This window comes from Podarcis tiliguerta (genome assembly GCF_965153285.1).
Source record: "Podarcis tiliguerta genome assembly, chromosome: Z".
Lineage (NCBI taxonomy): Eukaryota > Metazoa > Chordata > Lepidosauria > Squamata > Lacertidae > Podarcis > Podarcis tiliguerta.
The window spans coordinates 49,082,089-49,100,000 of record NC_139553.1 but is presented as its reverse complement, the minus strand read 5'-3'; the positions used below and the strand labels follow the sequence as shown (position 1 = coordinate 49,100,000).

The following is a 17,912-nucleotide window of genomic DNA, read 5'->3' as shown; positions in this document are numbered from 1 at the left end:
CTGACGTGACCTTTATGCCTGACCCAGCTTGTTGCACACATCTATGAAATGCTGCATGCGATGCACACCTGTGCGCTGTCAGAAATGCCTGGGTGGCTTCACAGCAAGGTGCGCAGGGTCCCTTCCTGGCTTTGCACCTGGGAAAACCAAGTTCAGAGGGCAGCTTCACCACAGAAGCTCACAGGGAGCTTGGGGGGGAGTACAAAATGACATTGGGGGCCCTTCCTTGAAGGCAGCATGTTGGCTCAAGATTGATTGATTGATTGATTGATTGATTTTTAATTGCACCTATATTCTCAACGGAGCTCTGGATAGCATACATGTTTTTCCCTCCTCCCTTAATTGTCACCACAGCCCTGTGAGGTAGACTAGTCTCGACGAGTGGCCCAGGTGCAGAGCAATGACAAAAAGATTGTTTTGGGGGAGGGTGCACACAGGTAGAGCATACATGTCTCTAAGTTTTGCAATTGCTAAGCGGATTCACAAGGCCAAGTGGAAGCCTCACATGGATATCCTGTCTCCCATTCCCCCTAAACTGTCCTCCTTTCCTTCCCTCTCCAGGATCCTCTGTGTGATGCTCCCGCCTTCCCTACATTGCCACATACTGGAAATGCCAGATTTTGCTCCAGAGAGAACCTTTGCCTCATGTTGGAGAAGCTTCTTCTTCTTCTTCTTCTTCTTCTTCTTCTTCTTCTTCTTCTTCTTCTTCTTCTTCTTCTGTGATCCCTTGTAGCCAAGTGGAGGCCAATTCTGGATCCACACACGGGGGGGACAGAAGCATCATCACTTCCATGGAGCTACAACTGGAGGCTGCAACCAGTTTTCTGGACTTCATGAACCATTTGCGAAGAAGGACGTGTGATGCATCTTCATCCCTTCCTGAAGCAAATCATGTTGCCGATTGGGTGCATATTCTGGGCTGCAGAGCCTCCTCAGCACCAAAAGCAGGAGGAGACAAGTGGCTGCACAAAGTGTGTTCAGCAGGAAAGGGGCTCCCTGCAGTCAAGCTGTGTTCTGCCTCTCATTTCAGAGCCACTACATCACCCAGAAAGTCTTTGGTCATTTCCAAGACAAGACACTTTTACAGTCAGTCAAAACATCTGCTATGGCGATGGTAGCATTGTTTTGTTGTTGTTGTTTTTAGAGAAAATTTGTAGGTTTTTCCACAGGATTCCGCAAAGTCCGCCCCCCCCCCCGGAACAAGCCCCAACTTCTTCAGCTATTTGTACTTTTCACTTCTTTTCTGCACCAGGATTGAACTCCCTTGCTTAGACCCCCACCCCAAAAGCAGGAGAACCTCTGGGGGGGGTGCTTTTAATTCATGGGGAGGGGCTTTTGAAACCCCCCTCCCCAGTGGCTGTGCACTTTTCACTTCTTTTCTGCACCAGGATTGAACTCCCTTGCTTAGACCCCCACCCCAAAAGCAGGAGGACTTCAGGGGGGTGCTTTTAATTCATGGGGAGGGGCTTTTGAAACCCCCCTCCCCAGTGGCTGTGCACTTTTCACTTCTTTTCTGCACCAGGATTGAACTCCCTTGCTTAGACCCCCACCCCAAAAGCAGGAGGACTTCAGGGGGGTGCTTTTAATTCATGGGGAGGGGCTTTTGAAACCCCCCTCCCCTGTGGCTGTGCACTTTTCACTTCTTTTCTGCACCAGGATTGAACTCCCTTGCTTAGATTCCCCACCCGGACACTGCTGTCGGGTGGGGAGAATTTGGCCACTAGCAGGAGATCTTCTTAAAAATATTTTTTTGAGTTGTGTATCTTTGTTTCTCAATTTAATCCTTTTACATGGTTTTGTATGTTTTGTGGTATTTTACGCATTGTGATTTGCTGCTATTTTTATTGATTGTAGATTGGTAATTCTTTATTGTGGTTGATAAGTGTGAACTGTTAAATTTTTGCTGATGTTTTAATTTTACTGTTTGCTACAAGATTCAGAAGGATTGTTGAATTTTGCTTTGTTTGCTATAAGTTGTTTATTTTAAAGTTTTTATGACTTTTATTTTAGAATATTATTACTGTTATTAATAGGAACAATTAATAGTGTTTGACATTTTATTATGTTATGTGTTGGAACCTGCCCAGATTGGCTGGGCAACCCTGCCAGGTGGGTGGAATATAAAAAGTAATGACAATTATTACCACTGCTACCACTAGTATTATTTCTGGGCTGCAGAACCTCTTCAGCACCAAAAGGTGGAGGAGATGGGTTGCTGCCCAAATTGTGTATAGCGAGCATGTGTGTGTGTGTGTGATGATTTTATTTCACAGGGAATGGCTTTCAGCACCCCCACCTAAGTGGCTATGAAGGTCTCCTGGCTGGAACATCATCAGCTCAGTGTGATCCGTTAGCAGTTGCTGTCAAGCCACGCGCTGCCTCCCCATCCCCTTGGAAGTCTCTCAAGACACAGCTGCCTATGGGGGTCAGGGAAGGGGTATTTTAAAGAAGGCTTTGAGGGGGGTTGTTTATCTGGGATGGTGTAGACATACATACCTTTTTATACATAAATAAATATATTTGATTGAAACAAAATCTCTGGCCACCAGAGCCTTTTCTTCCCAGTGGTCCTGGTCAGGACATTTCTTAGCAGAATCACATACTTCTTCAATTTAAAAGTAAAACATGACATGGATTGTCTTCCTCCTTATTGTCTTACTGCCAGCAGGTGGAGTCTGTTTTTTAAAAAAATTATTATTATTCTAGCATGCTTCATGGAACTGGCTGTTTCTAAAGGAAATGATTGTCATAGTGGTTTGCTTTTTCTTACTAGAGTTGTCCTCATATCATTTTAATTATATTCTAAAACTCCCTTAGGGATGGACTGCATGTGCTTTCAGAGTTCCCAACTCTTCCCTTCTTCTCCAGAGTGACCCTAGGAGCCCATCCTCAGTGGCTGACTCACCTGCTTTCACTCTGAACCAGCACAAAAGGTGATAAGGCTTCTTAAAGTGGGCTTAAAGCTCGCTTTCCATGCTGACTGAGTGGCTCTAGGATGCTGGAGACATGGGCCCTGCTGGGGTCCACCCTGGAATAGTGGGAGAGGCGACACTCTTACCACACTCTCATCCCCATGCAATTGGGAAAGGAGATTTCAGAGCTTCTGTTCAGTTCTAGTGGAGCCTGTGCTTAGTATTTATGGGGCGGGGAGAGTAGAGATGTCCTGCTCTAATGGGGACTACTGCCCCAGTTCACTAGGCAAGCTCTGTAGGCATAGCTTATTGCATTGATCCTTGATGCTTTTGTAGTCCTAGGCTGGTAGCCCAAATAGGCCCTGGTGGACCTCCAAAGAAAACTTGGAAACTAATTCATCTCCAGGAGCAAAGCAGAAGGAGTTCAGGGAATTGGTTGAAGTCTTTCAAGTGACGAGGGAATAAACTGAGGAAAGGTGAAGTTTAAGATGAATTATGTTTGTGCAGGATCCATTTCTCCTCTTTACTGTTTGGTAACAGCAGCATATTCTCACAATGTGCTTGGAGAAAAATGTCGTTTTGAAAAGGGAACTGTGTCTGTCATCTTATTCAGGAGAGAATTACAAGAATAAACCACCACTAAGAAGCTTATGAAATTATGTGAATCTGAACACATATTAGGATTTGAGATTTAAGAACTGGGGAAATCCTGGCACTGTGTAAAGAACTCTTCAAACAGCAAAGAATTTCCCAAGATTAATAGCTTTTGTATGTGCAGTTCCCACTTTCCAAACACAATGCAGTCTTGGGAAATGGTTCATTAAGCGAGTGGTCGCATAACGAGTTGACAATTTTCATTATTTCTTATGGGAACATTTCTAACCACCTCCTTCATGGTTTCTTCCTCAAATGGCTGCATCCAACCAGCAAAAGGAAGACAAAGCAAAAACTGATTTTGTCCAGTCTTTCTTCACTCTTCCTCGGCCCATGATTCTGACTAAACACCAGGAAGAACTTTTTGAGGGCAAGTCTAGAGTCCAGATCAAGGGAAGTAGTAGTCCCGCTCTATTCTGCCTGGTCAGACCCCCCCCCCCAACCTGGAGTCCTGTGTCCAGTTCTGGGTGCCACAATTTAAGAAGGATGTTGACAAGCTGGAAAGGGTGCAGAGGAAGGAGACCAGGATGATTAAGGGTCTGGAAACTAAGAAGAATGATTGAGTGAGTGAGCTAGTTATGTTTAGCCTGGAAAAGAGACTGCAAGAATATATGAGAACCATCATCAGATATCTTTTTTTTTTATAAATATTTTTAATTAGATTTTCCATACAAAATTGTTGTACAAAAGTGCTGTCATGTGGAAGATGGAGCAAGTTTGCTTTCCCCTGATGTGGAGGGTAGGACTCTAACCAATGGCTTCAAGTTACAAGAATGGAGAATTCAACGGAACATCAGGAATAATTTTCTTAGTGTTAAGAGCTGTTTGACAGTGGAATGTATCCTTCAGGAGGTGGTGGACTCTCCTTCCTTGGAAGTTTTTGAAGCATAGTTTGGATGGCTGAAGGGCAAGCGCCTTCTCATCCCTGATCTGCTCATCCTGCAAGCAAACCCTTCACAGGCTGCTTTCCTGACCCCTGACTAGTCTTCTCCAGCCTTGTTTTCCTGCGGCTGCTGTCAATCGAAAAGTGCCACGTGCGCAGTGCAGCCACACACTTCGCGGGAACTTCCAACCCTTTGGCAATTTTAACAGTCCTTTTCTGCACATTTGCTTTTTGAGGTGTGAGAAAACCAACTTTTTAAAAATAGCTAGCCGTTTCCACACTGGAGCCTTTAAGAGGGTCTCTCAGTTACAGCTCTCGAAAGGGCAGTTGTTTTACGCCCCAAGTTCACGTGGAACATCTGAGGTGAATTGACTGCAATTGCGCTCTATGCTGGGTCTCCTTTGTGGTGAATCCCTTCCCATTGGAATAGGCTTTACAATATCTGTGTAACATTTAAGGATAAGTGAAATGCACACAGGCGTGGAAATAAACACAACCCAGAACGGGCCTTGTTTATCCACGGCTGTAAATCAGCCCATAAATTTGAGGTGCGCCTTTGGCTTAATATTGAGGTGGGATGCAGAAACCTTTCCTTGCTTTGCTTCAGACAAACCCAGCCTCTGCCACCATGTACTAAATAACATACATATGTAGGAATCGGAAGGTGGTGTATAGGCAAAACACACCATGACTCTATGGGGTGCATTGAATTAAATTCTGCTTCTTGTAGACCTATTGGCATTAATAGACCTACATTAGCCATGTCCATTAATTTCAGTGGGCCGTTAAGTAAGTAAGTAAGTAAGTAATTTATTAAATTTGTATACTGCCCATCATCCACAGAACTCAGTGTGAGTCACTGCGCATTGAACTAGGTAGCTATTGGAGTAACATTGGATGTGTCATTTTGCCAATGCACACATTATTGCAAATAAGTTCATGAACACAAAAGCATTTTTGTATGTTGTATCATAAAACATACCCCATTTTATATCTGTTTTCGGCTTGGAGAAATGCACCACAAAATTCAGGAAAGTGGAGATTTCAAAGGGTGACTGTTTTGGTTTGGAAATTGTAAAGTAAGTAGATCTGCCTTGTGAGAGAATGCTGCAGTTTTTGCAAGTGAGTTTCTCCATGCAAAATGTGTGATGGAAGACAATAGCTTTGTAACCTAGATCAATGCTTCTCAAACTTTTTTCACTGGGCCAAACTTTCAGAATAAAAATTTGCTCACACCGCACTAATTTTTTTACTGGTAAATAATACATTGGGAAACAAAAAGAAACAACTCCTAGCAGTTCTTGCTTTTGAAAAGATATCTAACCATATTCTGCAAATAAAAAAAATATTTTGATGAAATGTTTCATTGATCTTCCTGCCACACTTGCCTTCCTCTCCGGCCACACCAGTGTGGTGCTTCACACCCTTTGAGAACCACTGGTCGAATGAATGCTGGAAGGGGTTATAACCCTAGACTAAGTTGTCCTGTCAGGCTCACTTTGGGAGGGACCAAGTTATGAAGCCTTTGCTTCCCCAGTCTACCTGAGAAACTCAGTGTATGAGAATGTCTGAGCTGGTTGCTCCAAGTTCAGACCACAGGCTCTCACAAGCCTCTTTTGAGTATAATAATAATAATAATAATAATAATAATAATAATAATAATAATTTATACTCTGCCCATCTGTTTTCCCAACCACTCTGGTGGTTTCCCCAACCACTCTGGGTGGCTTCCAACAAAAAAATCAATTACAGTAGTCTGTTAAACATTAAAAGCTTCCCTAAACAGGGCTGCCTTCAGATGTCTTCTAAAAGTCTGGTAGTTGTTTTTCTCTTTGACATCTGATGGGAGGGCATTCCACAACGCAGGTGCCACTACTGAGATGGCCCTCTGCCTGGTTCCCTGTAACTTGGCTTCTCACAGTGAGGGAACTGCCAAAAGGCCCTCGGCACCTTCAGGTATACTGTTTAGGGCTTTAAAGGTCAGCACCAACACTTTGAATTGTGCTTGGAAACGTACTGGAAGCCAGTGTAGGTCTTTCAAGACCGGTGTTATGTGGTCTCAGCAGCCACTCCCAGTCACCAGTCTAGCTGCCACAATCTGGATTAGTTGTAGTTTCCGGGTCACCTTCAAAGGTAGTCCCACATAGAGCGCATTGCAGTAGTTCAAGCGAGAGATAACCAGAGCATGCACCACTCTGGTGAGACAGTCTGCAGGCAGGTAGAGTCTCAGCCTGCATACCAGATGGAGCTGATAAACAGCTGCCCTGGACACAGAATTGACCTGCGCCTCCATGGACAGCTGTGAGTCCAAAATGACTCCCAGGCTGCGCACCTGGTCCTTCAGGGGCACAGTTACCCCATTCAGGACCAGGGAGTCCTCCACACCAGCCCGCCCCCTGTCCCCCCAAAACAGTACTTATGTCTTGTACTTCTTATAAATGATTTAGGAAATTTCACCACTGTGACTAAGTCAAATTTTACTTTTCCTTGCAACTTTTTCTGAATGCTGTATGGATAAAGCAAATGAACCTGACCTTTGGAGAATTGGTAAGTAAACCATTTTTAACCTATAATTCCGATAATTCCGATAATTCCATGCTTTACCTTGCTGCACATCCCGTGATTTTAAATCTTCGCTAGAATTCTCTCACTGAAGGGTACTTCCCTGAAACCAGGATCTTAGCATCCTATTTCATTACATGAAACCAACACTTAGACAGCCAAAATGGCACAATTTGTACACAAAGCGGGAATTGGAGGAAGTCCAAGTTTGGGCAAACAAATAAATTTCCTTACTCGGGGGCAGGTATGGGAGGGTGGGAGACAACAAAAACAGCTGTGACCATGGAATACTAACTGACTGTTGGAGGTGTGGATAGAAAGGAGTGGGAATGGTATTCTAGGCTGGCCTAAACTGGAACACTCCACATGGCAATGCTGTTGCATCTCACAGTTGTACCATCCCCATCTGAAAACCTGGAGAACCACAGTGATTTGCAGTGGAGAAGAGGAGCATGGGGGCAGGGCTTAACCCTCTCTCCACCCACCACTTCTCCTTTCAGAATCAGCTCCTCCCACAAATTCCCCTTAGAAGAAAGGAACTGTTGTGCCTTCGGCATGCCACTTGCTGCACTTAATGTGTGGGTTGACTCTCCCACTGATATGCGGGAAGCTGCTGGCAGCAGTCAGAAAGATGTCAATGGGCAAAGCTGGCTTCCTCCTTGCTATTGCTGTGCACTCTGAAGTCCTTGGAGCACCAGGGCAGTTCTGAAAATATAGCAGGCTTTTTAACACCAAGCAGGATTACCCATGAATCTGTGGGAAAAGCCACCTCTATCAACACAGATGCTCCCCCATCCTTTGGCCTGGAATGATTCCTTTTTGCAACACACTGATAGGCGATTACAGGTTTTGGTGCCTTGCTGGGAAATGTAGACTCTGAAATAACAAGGAAGGGATTATGGAAGCATGACTTTCATTGCACCTTAAAAAAGAAAATATATTAACCAACCCAATAAGTTCTTGGAGGATATTTTGCCAGGCAAGCTGACAGCATGAATAGTTCTTGTGGGGAAGAAACAGAAACTGAACATGACTCAGAAGCATGGTGGCAGATTCAGAAGCTCAGAGTCTCTTTGTGATAGTCAAGACAGCCTCCTCACAGCCATACCCTCTTCTATGATTAGATTATCATATTTAATAATACAATAATAATAATAATTAGGGATGCATTGGAATGATTGATACAAATCTCCATGGGTTGCCTTTCAGCTGGATCTACTATTTTCTGTGCATTTCTCCATTATCTTTCTTTTGAGTGACTTCAGTTGTGTTTACATTAAAGTTCCACACTATGTAACTTGCATACCATTCTCTTGAGAATGAATCATAGAACTATGGAGTTGGAAGGGTCCCTGAGAATCATCTAGTCCAACCCCCTGCAATGAAGGAATATGCAGCCGTCCCATATGGGGATTGAACCTGCAACCTTGGCATTATCAGAACCACACTCTAACCAACTGAGCTATCCAGGCTCACTGGGAGTTTCAGTGTTCCGTCTGCTACCTCCTATGGATGCATGACCTGACTGCGTGTCTCCAGGCGCTGCAGTCATCTGTTTGGGATTCCCACACTGCAGAGTTGGTGTTGTCAGTCTTCATGTCACGTTTGCAGACATCTTTGCAACATAGAGTTGGTCTGTTAACAGGCCTGGTGCCTGAAGCCAGCTCCCCATAGATCACGTCCTTGGGGATCCTGCCATCTTCCATCCTGGGGACATGACCAAACCAGCATAGAGGTTGCTGAGACAGGAGTGTGAATGTGGGCATAGCCAGGATTTATTGGGGAGAGAGGCTTTATGTTGGGGGGGGGGGCTGAACTGAGTTATCTGCGACACAGTTGGCCAGTTAATTTAATTAAGTTTTTATTTATTTACTTGATTTCATGCCTGCACAACTGATGGATTGATAGTTTAAATGGTTTAGATCCATTTCAGTCCGGTTTCTGTCCTGGTTTTGGGACCCAGACGGCTCTCGTTGCCCTAACAGATGATCTCCGTAGACAACTGGATCAAGGCGGGTCAGGACTACTGATTCTTTTAGATTTGTCAGCAGCCTTTGACATGGTCGATCATGATCTTCTGGACCACCGCCTCACAGACGTGGGGATACAGGGCATAGCCCGTAACTGGCTGTGCTCTTTTATCTCTGGTCGGGGACAGAGGGTGGCACTAGGGAGGGAAATGTCGTCGCGCCACTCCTTGGTGTGTGGAGTGCCGCAGGGCGCAATCCTCTCCCTGATGCTTTTGAACATCTTTATGCGCCCCCTTGCCCAGATTGTCCGGAGCTTTGGGCTGGGTTGTCACCAATATGCTGATGACACTCAGATCTATCTGCTGATGGATGGCCACACCGACTCGGCCCCGAACACACTGACCAAATGCTTGGAAGCTGTGGCTGGATGGTTTCGTGGGAGCCGATTGAAACTAAATCCTTCGAAGACAGAGGTCCTATGGCTAGGTCGGGATGGCATGGGGATGAGGGACCAACTCCCTTCTCTTGCGGGGGCCCAATTAGTGCCATTGCCTTCCGTTAAGAGTTTGGGTGTAATCCTTGACGCCTCCCTTTCCATGGAGGCGCAGGTTACATCAACAGCCAAGGTGACATTTTTCCACCTTCGCCGCATCAAGCAGTTGGTCCCTTACCTTTCCTGCCCCGACCTGGCCACTGTGATCCATACAATGGTCACCTCCAGGCTTGACTACTGTAATCCGCTCTACGTGGGGCTGCCCTTGAAGCTGTCCCAGAAACTCCAGCGGGTGCAGAATGCTGCAGCGAGGCTCCTCACAGGGTCTCTGCCATGGGAGCATATTCACCCAGTGCTTTTCCAGCTGCACTGGCTCCCGGTGGAGTACAGGGTCAGATTTAAGGTGCTGCTTTTGACCTTTAAAGCCCTTCACAGCCTAGGACCCTCGTACCTACGGGACCGCCTCTCCTGGTATGCCCCACGGAGAGCCTCAAGGTCCATAAATAGCAACACCCTAGTGGTCCCAGGCCCTAAGGAAGTTAGATTGGCTTCAACCAGAGCCAGGGCCTTCTCAACACTGGCTCTGGCCTGGTGGAACGCTCTGTCTCTTGAGACCAGGGCCCTGCGGGATCTGATCTCTTTCCGCAGGGCCTGTAACACAGAGTTGTTCCGCCTGGCCTTTGGCTTGGAGCCAATTTGATTCCCTCCCTCCCTCTCTTTCTTTTTTCTTTTCCTTCTCCTCCTACAATGAGGCTACATTTTAATATTTTAATGTTTCAATATTTTAATGTTGTATTTTAATGTTGTTTTTAAATTGTAATCATTCAACTTGTTTGTATTATTGCTTGTTAGCTGCCCTGAGCCCGGTCTTGGCTGGGGAGGGCGGGGTATAAATAAAACTTGTTGTTGTTGTTGTTGTTGGAAGTCACTCTTTACCTTATTTCTACCTCTCTCTTTCTGTTTTGTTATCATTCTTATTTTCTCCTTTCTCAGTATTTTACTACCACCACCACTGCTACTACTACTACTACTACTAATTTATACCCTGCCCATCTGGCCGGGTTTCCCCAGCCACTCTGGGCGGCTCCCAATCAAATATTAAAAACACAGTACAGCATTAAACATTAGAAACTTCCCTAAACAGGGCTGCCTTCATTAAGCAACCCAGAAGATTCCACCTAAACATTAGGAAGAACTTCCTGACCGTAAGAGCTGTTCGACAGTGGAATTTGCTGCCAAGGAGTGTGGTGGAGTCTCCTTCTTTGGAGGTCTTTAAGCGGAGGCTTGACAACCATATGTCAGGAGTGCTCTGATGGTGTTTCCTGCTTGGCAGGGGGTTGGACTCGATGGCCCTTGTGGTCTCTTCCAACTCTATGATTCTATGATTCTAAGCAAACAGTCTGTGAGCACCTAGAAAGGAATGCTGTGATCACCAATAGTCAGCAAGGATTTCTGAAAAATAAGTCATGTCAGACTAACCTGATCTCGTTTTTTGACAGAATTACAAGCCTGGTAGATGAAGGGAATGCAATGGATGTAGCCTACCTTGATTTCAGCAAGGCATTTGACAAGGTGCCCCATGATATTCTTGTAAAGAAGCTGGTAAAATGCGGTCTTGACTATGCTACCACTCAGTGGATTTGTAACTGGCTGACTGACCGGACCCAAAGGGTGCTCATCAATGGTTCCTCTTCATCCTGGAGAAGAGTGACTAGTGAGGTGCCACAGGGTTCTTTTCTTGGGCCCGGTCTTATTCAACATCTTTATCAACGACTTGGATGATGGACTCAAGGGCATCCTGATCAAATTTGCAGATGACACCAAACTGGGAGGGGTGGCTAACACCCCAGAGGACAGGATCACACTTCAAAACGACCTTGACAGATTAGAGAACTGGGCCAAAACAAACAAGATGAACTTTAACAGGGAGTAATGTAAAGTATTGCACTTGGGCAAAAAAAATGAGAGGCACAAATACAAGATGGGTGACACCGGGCTTGAGAGCAATACATGTGAAAAGGATCTAGGAGTCTTGGTTGACCACAAACCTGACAAGAGCCAACAGTGTGATGTGGCAGCTAAAAAAGCCAATGCAATTCTGGGCTGCATCTAGGAGTATAGCATCTAGATCAAGGGAAGTAATAGTGCCACTGTATTCTGCTCTGGTCAGACCTCACCTGGAGTACTGTGTCCAGTTCTGGGCACCACAGTTCAAGAAGGACACTGACAAACTGGAACGTGTCCAGAGGAGGGTAACCAAAATGGTCAAAGGCCTGGAAACGATGCCTTATGAGGAACGGCTAAGGGAGCTGGGCATGTTTAGCCTGGAGAAAAGCAGGTTAAGGGGTGATATGATAGCCATGTTCAAATATATAAAAGGATGTCACATAGAGGAGGGAGAAAGGTTGTTTTCTGCTGCTCCAGAGAAGCGGACACGGAGCAATGGATCCAAACTACAAGAAAGAAGATTCCACCTAAACATTAGGAAGAACTTCCTGACAGTAAGAGCTGTTCGACAGTGGAATTTGCTGCCAAGGAGTGTGGTGGAGTCTCCTTCTTTGGAGGTCTTTAAGCAGAGGCTTGACAACCATATGTCAGGAGTGTTCTGATGGTGTTTCCTGCTTGGCAGGGGGTTGGACTTGATGGCCCTTGTGGTCTCTTCCAACTCTATGATTCTATGATTCTATGTCTTCTCTTTGACATCTGGTGGGAGGGCGTTCCACAGGGCGGGTGCCACTACCGAGAAGGCCCTCTGCCTGGTTCCCTGTAACTTGGCTTCTCAGAGCGAGGGAACCACCTGAAGGCCCTCAGCGCTGGACCTCAATGTCCGGGCAGAACGAAGGGGGTGGAGACGCTCCTTCAGGTATACTGGACCAAGGCCATTTAGGGCTTTCAGGGTTGGCACCAACACTTTGAATTGTGCTTGGAAACGTACTGGGAGCCAATGTGGGTCTTTCAGGTGTTATATGGTTCCTCCGGCTGTTCCCAGTTACCAGTCTAGCTGCTGCATTCTTGATTAGTTGTAGTTTCTGGGTCACCATCAAAGGTAGCCCCACGTAGAGTGCATTGCAATAGTCCAAATGGGAGATAACCAGAGCATGCACCACTCTGGCAAGACAGTCTGCAGGCAGGGAGGGCTTCAGCCTGTGTGCCAGATAGAGCTGGTAGGCAGTTGCCCTGGACATAGAATTGACCTGCGCCTCCATGGACAACTGTGTCCATAATATGTTATCTGTCTGAACTGCATGCAAATGAAGGTGATGTGCAGTCAGAAGGACCCTGTGTGAGAGACGGGGTGGGGGTGGGGAATCTCCCAGGGTGAGAGGCTGAGAGAAAAGAAGGATGCTCCTAGATGTGAGCTGGGAGGACATACATTTTTCTGTACGGGACAAAAGTTAAGATATGTCTGTGTGAAACCATTCTGTTATCTATCTCTTCTATCTTTTATCTGTTATTTCATTCTTTTTAAAATTCTTTTTTGTGTTATTAGTTTGTCTTTTTTTGTAATGTGAAAAATGTTAATAAAACTTTTTTTAAAAAATGGAATGTGGGCTTGGGAGAACACATCTTTGTTTAAAACTCTGTCCTGCCATATGATACCCAAAATTTTCCTGATGCAGTATATGTGGAAGGTGTTGAGGTGTTGCTCCTGATGGTTGTAAGTTGCCCACAACTCACCACCATGAAGCAGTGTGCTCAACCCACAAGCCTTGTAGGCCTTCATCTTGGTATTGGATGTGAGCATCACATTCTCCCAGACCCTTTTGAAGAGGTCAGCCATTTCTGTAGCAGCCTTGCCAATAGGTTTGCCCAGCTCAGCATCCGTGGAGAGGCTGCTTGTTATGGTGGAGCCATGCAGAAAAAACCAAGCATGTGGTCACCAATGCTGATACATGGAGTGCTGGCGAAGATCTGGCCCAGGATGTTGGTCTTCATCAGGCTGATAGCAAGGCCAAACTCAGTGCAGGCTTGGACAAAACAGCTGATGAGCTTTCTGATGAGTTTCTGAGTGTGCTGTCAAGGCTGTGTCATCTGCACAAAAACATATCTTGCATAAGGACCCGTCACACTTTTGTCTTGGTGTGAGATATGCCAGATTGAACAGATGCCCGTTGCTCCTTGAATATACGGTACATTATCTTGAGTTGAGCTGAAGGCATAGGGGAGTAACAGGAGGAGGAATATGCAAAAGAGAATTGGGGTAAGTACCCTGTTTCATACCACTCTTTATAGGGAAGACATCTGAGGATGAGCCTCATATTGGACAGTGCCACATATGTTCTCATGGAAGAACACAAGCATAGTGTGGAGCATTTCATCTTGCTGAGCAGTGTGAAGAGTCCTTTTCTGCTAACAAAGTCAAAGGCCTATGTCAGGCCTATAAAGACAACATACAAGGGGCTCCTCTGATCTTGCCATTTCTCATGCAGCTGGTGCAGTGAGAAAATCACCTCCACGCCTGACCTTTGAGCTCTAAAGCTGCATTGTGACTCAGGGTAGACCTTGCGTGGCGAGTTCCCGCCCCCCACCAGGATAAATAAAGACACGAGACACCATGATATAAGGTTAAATGGGCGAATTAGGCCACAACTTTATTGAATTCAGGAATGAGAGGCATTGGCTTAGGCATTGGTCCTACCGACTATCCGGCTCTAGCCCATTTGCTGGAGACACGGAGAAGGGTTAACACCTTAGTGGGGGAGTCACCTGCCGAGGCACGTCAGCTAGGAGCTCCCCCGGTCACCGCTCTGGGGCGTGCCTTTGGCCCACACCTCCATAGGCTTCGGACAGGGCCACGCCCCCCGGAATCCTGTAACGGACCACCCTTCGTTCACTGGGGGAGGTGATGGCGTTCCTCCCCCCCCACACGCATCCTCTGAACCCCTTCTTACCAATGCCTACCGCCACACGAGCGCACGCTCGCCGCCAATCCTCTCATGCCTGAAACCAATCCCCTATACCCTTCGCTACATCCATCAGCCAAACATCATTCCCAGCATCAGACAGATGCACGCCATCAAACCGGTAGAGGGCCTCGTTGTTGTAACGTATGCCCGGGTGTTCCACCACCTTTCCACCCAGGGCTGCCACTCTACGCACCACCGCCCGATCCAGGGCTCTCCTGGCCCTATTCATGGCTATCGGGCACCTGCTGTCTCTCCACACCCGCCTTTCCATCAACGAGGCCCAAATGATTGTGATATTTGGGTAGGAGGCCTTGAGCTCCTCAAAATCACTAATTATATGCCACTGCAGGTCAACTGCCTTTCTGTATGCCAGGTCATTCTCCCCCAACTGTATGAGTAAAGCATCTGGGGGGCCCTCCCTTGCTGCTTTGGCCTTAACAGCGGGCAACATCTCAGCCCAGCGCATCCCCCTCCGGGAAACCCAGGATATAGAAATTGTGGGCGGTAAACCCAGGCATGGTCCCACACCAGAACTGATGGCGCGGACCTTGGCCCAATGCACAATACTGTGCCCGATTATCCAAACGCGTACCCCCATGTTTCCTGCAAGAAATTGAAAGAACACGCTATGGTCAGTCAAACCATGTGATCCATCACAGATTATTTCTAACATAACGTTTGTAAGCATCAGACTTCCAGCGGCCTAGGTCCTTAATCCTCTCCGCAGTGAGGCCCAAATGCATGATTATAATATGTAGAGAACTACATGGACAAAGGGTTTCCCCACAGTGCTCAGCAGGGAGACCCACAGTAGTTGTTGTAGTAATGGCAGTCCCCTTTGTTCTAGACTACTGTGTCCAATTTAAGAAGGGAGTTGACAGGCTGGAACATGATCAAGGTTTGGAAGCAAAGTCTTATGATGAATGGTTGAAGGACCTGGGTATGGCTATCCCTGTCCAGGAATGACTGTAGTTGAAGAGCCAGGCACTCCTAGCCACAACGACACTTGGACCTCTAGTGACAACGAGATATACAGGAATACCCCCAAGCTAGTTTCTCGAGCATAGGAAGTAGAGTCCCCTTGAACTCGTTGGATTTTCTTTCGCGCTATAGACTTGGAAAATTCCGGTGTTACTGAGGATGGCTAGGTGTAGCTTCCTTGGTCAGAAGCAGTGTACCAGCCCAGCGGGAGGGGCTGCTCCAGCCCATCAGAGCTCCAGCTGTTCCAAGTATTAGTCCCTCCTACCTCCTTTCCGCGCCCTCCCTCCACGCCCGGGCGCACCAATAAGAGACGGGGAAAGTTTGCGCGGAGCCAGTGAGGAGGGGGCGGCGTGCCGCTGGGACCAATCAGCGTGGACCTCGGCTTCTCGTGCTGGAGCGTCGGGGTCGGCTTGGCTGCTTCAGTCTGCCTGGCGCTGCGGTCCAGAGAACCGTTGTGGCGCTTCTAGTTCGATCGCCCACTGACTGACTGGCCGACTGGCTGTCGTCTCCTTTCTTCCTCTTCGTCCGGGCCTGGAATGCACGACCGAGGGCAGCGGTAGAGCGCGGCAGCCGCCCGGAGACTAAGATGAAGGGCGGCGGGGCAGCTCCGCCAGTCGCGGCGCCCCCTCCTTGTCCACTGCGCCTCTGCGCGATCCTAGCCGCCGCTCTGCTCAGCGTCAGGGCGGAGCCCACCTGCCAGCGCGTCCGCGCCGCTTTCCAGGCGCTCCAGCCCGGCGCCAAGTGGCTTCCCGAGAGTCCCGGGGCAGGTGAGTTCCCGCTGGCGGGGGGCGGGTGTGCGGGTCCGGTGGGGTGGGATGGCAACTTTGCAGCGTTGAGCAGCTCCGGAAGCTTGCGCAACTTCAGAGCCCCCCAGTTGGCTTCTGGCTCTCGGCCCCAGGTGGTGGGGGCTTCTGGGGACGTCTGGTCGGCTCTGGACATCGGAAGTCCTCAAGGAAGGTTGAACTGAAGGGCCCGTCTGTGGGGACGGACCCGGGGTCTGCCTGGGTGGGAAAGGCGACTTTTCTGGCCAGTAGGTGCTGGGGCTGAGCCCGGGCATAGCCTCGAGGAAGGCACCTGGGTGCCCCTCCCCCGCCCCCCCAAAGCTGCCTTTCCTTGGTCCGGCCAGGGCACCCCACGTTCCACCGCTGCTCGTCGTGTCCAGCGGGTGCCGGTCCTGCTCCCAGCGTCCCGTTCCCGGGCAGATTTCGCTGGAGTTGCGGGGGGGGGGGGAGTTTTAGTCCGCTCTCCTGGCTGGGTTTACTCCCAGGTAAGAAAGCAGAGCGGTCTACTACTGCCGTCTGCAGTTTTGCTCTTGCCCTTTGCAAACGCATTTCTGCGCACTCCGAGGGGGGAACTTGTACATGGCGCAGGGGGAGCCCTGGATGCTTCGATGCCGAGAGGGGGAGAAACGCTGTGCTGTACGGGCGTGGAGACCCCGTTTTGCATGCAGAGGCTCCGTTCAATCGCGGGCGTCACCGGGCGGAGAAGTGGGGGTGCCTCTCGTCTGGTCCTCGCCGTCGGGATAGCAGGGCTGCCCGAGAGGACGCCGAGGTCAGGTTTAGGACCAGACAGCTTTTTCTGGGGAGCCCAGTTGGTGTGGTGGCTGCGCACAGCGGCGCCTGGATGCGCAGTAGAAAGTTTTCCAAAGCGCAACATGACCGGGGAGATTCTCTGGCGCTTTATACTTCCATTGGAAAATGTGCGTGGAATGTGTTCATTTAGCAACGGTGAGGAGGAAGAGTCTCTTTGAATCCCCGAGGGCCCGGCTGCCAGACTTGTCTCCTGGGCGCCCACCCGCCCGCCTTCTCTCTCCTCTCTCTCTCTCTTTTGGGGGTGGGGGTTCTTGCTCATTGTCCCTTCCTTGGCTCTTTGTGCGAATAAGCAAGGCAGGAGCAACGCATTAGCTTGGCTGCTTGAAAATGGGAGCCAGCCTGTCCCTTTTGAGTTGCTGTTAACGGTTGGGTAACCTTAAAAATGGTCGTATAAAAGAAACCTGAAGACGGATTTTTGTGACTATGGGACTGAGATGGTGGGGTGTGTGTCATGGGCGTAGCCAGGATTTATGTTGGGGTTGGGGGGACTCCCACCTGTCATTGTCCTCTGTCTGCCTCTGTCTGGCAGATTCAGAATGAAATGTCTCAACAGTTGTTTTAAATACTTAATTTTGACCACAGGTACTCAGAAAAAGCTGTCAAAATATTTCTACAAAATATTTATTTATTTACTTCATTTAGGGAGCAGCAGCTGCCCTACTGCCCTCTGGCTATACCCATTGTGTGTGTGTGTGTGTGTGTGTGTGTGTGTGTCCACCCTTTCCTTTCTGGCAAGATTGCAGCTTCTGAAGTATTTTTTCCTCAACAGGGAAGGGGCAGGTGTGTTGAGATGCTCCAGGGTAAACTTCAGCTAGCCATGGCTACTAGCTGCATTGTCAGTGTTCCCTTCCACTGTTGGAGTCAGTGTTGTTTCTGCATGTCAGTGGCTGGGGATTGGTAGCAGGGAGGGGGCTATTTCACTCAGGGCATCTGGCTTTGAGAACAGGATGCCGGGCGA

At 48.1% G+C, this 17,912-nt stretch overlaps 1 protein-coding gene across 4 annotated transcripts in view; it reads left to right on the top strand.

The window, feature by feature from the left end:
* The window catches only part of GPC3 (glypican 3), a 252,285-nt gene that overhangs the window by 3,706 nt on the left and 230,667 nt on the right, over positions 1–17,912 (top strand). Inside the window, exon 2 of one of the 4 annotated variants that reach the window (XM_083422627.1) lies at positions 16,084–16,129. Coding sequence is in view for 3 of the 4 variants with exons in the window: in XM_083422625.1 (XP_083278751.1) it covers positions 15,949–16,129 (181 nt within the window). In the remaining variant the exon portion in view is untranslated. Of the gene's footprint in view, positions 1–15,732; positions 16,130–17,912 lie in introns of those variants that run through there. The other 3 variants (XM_083422625.1, XM_083422624.1, XM_083422626.1) reach the window with 3 other exon arrangements.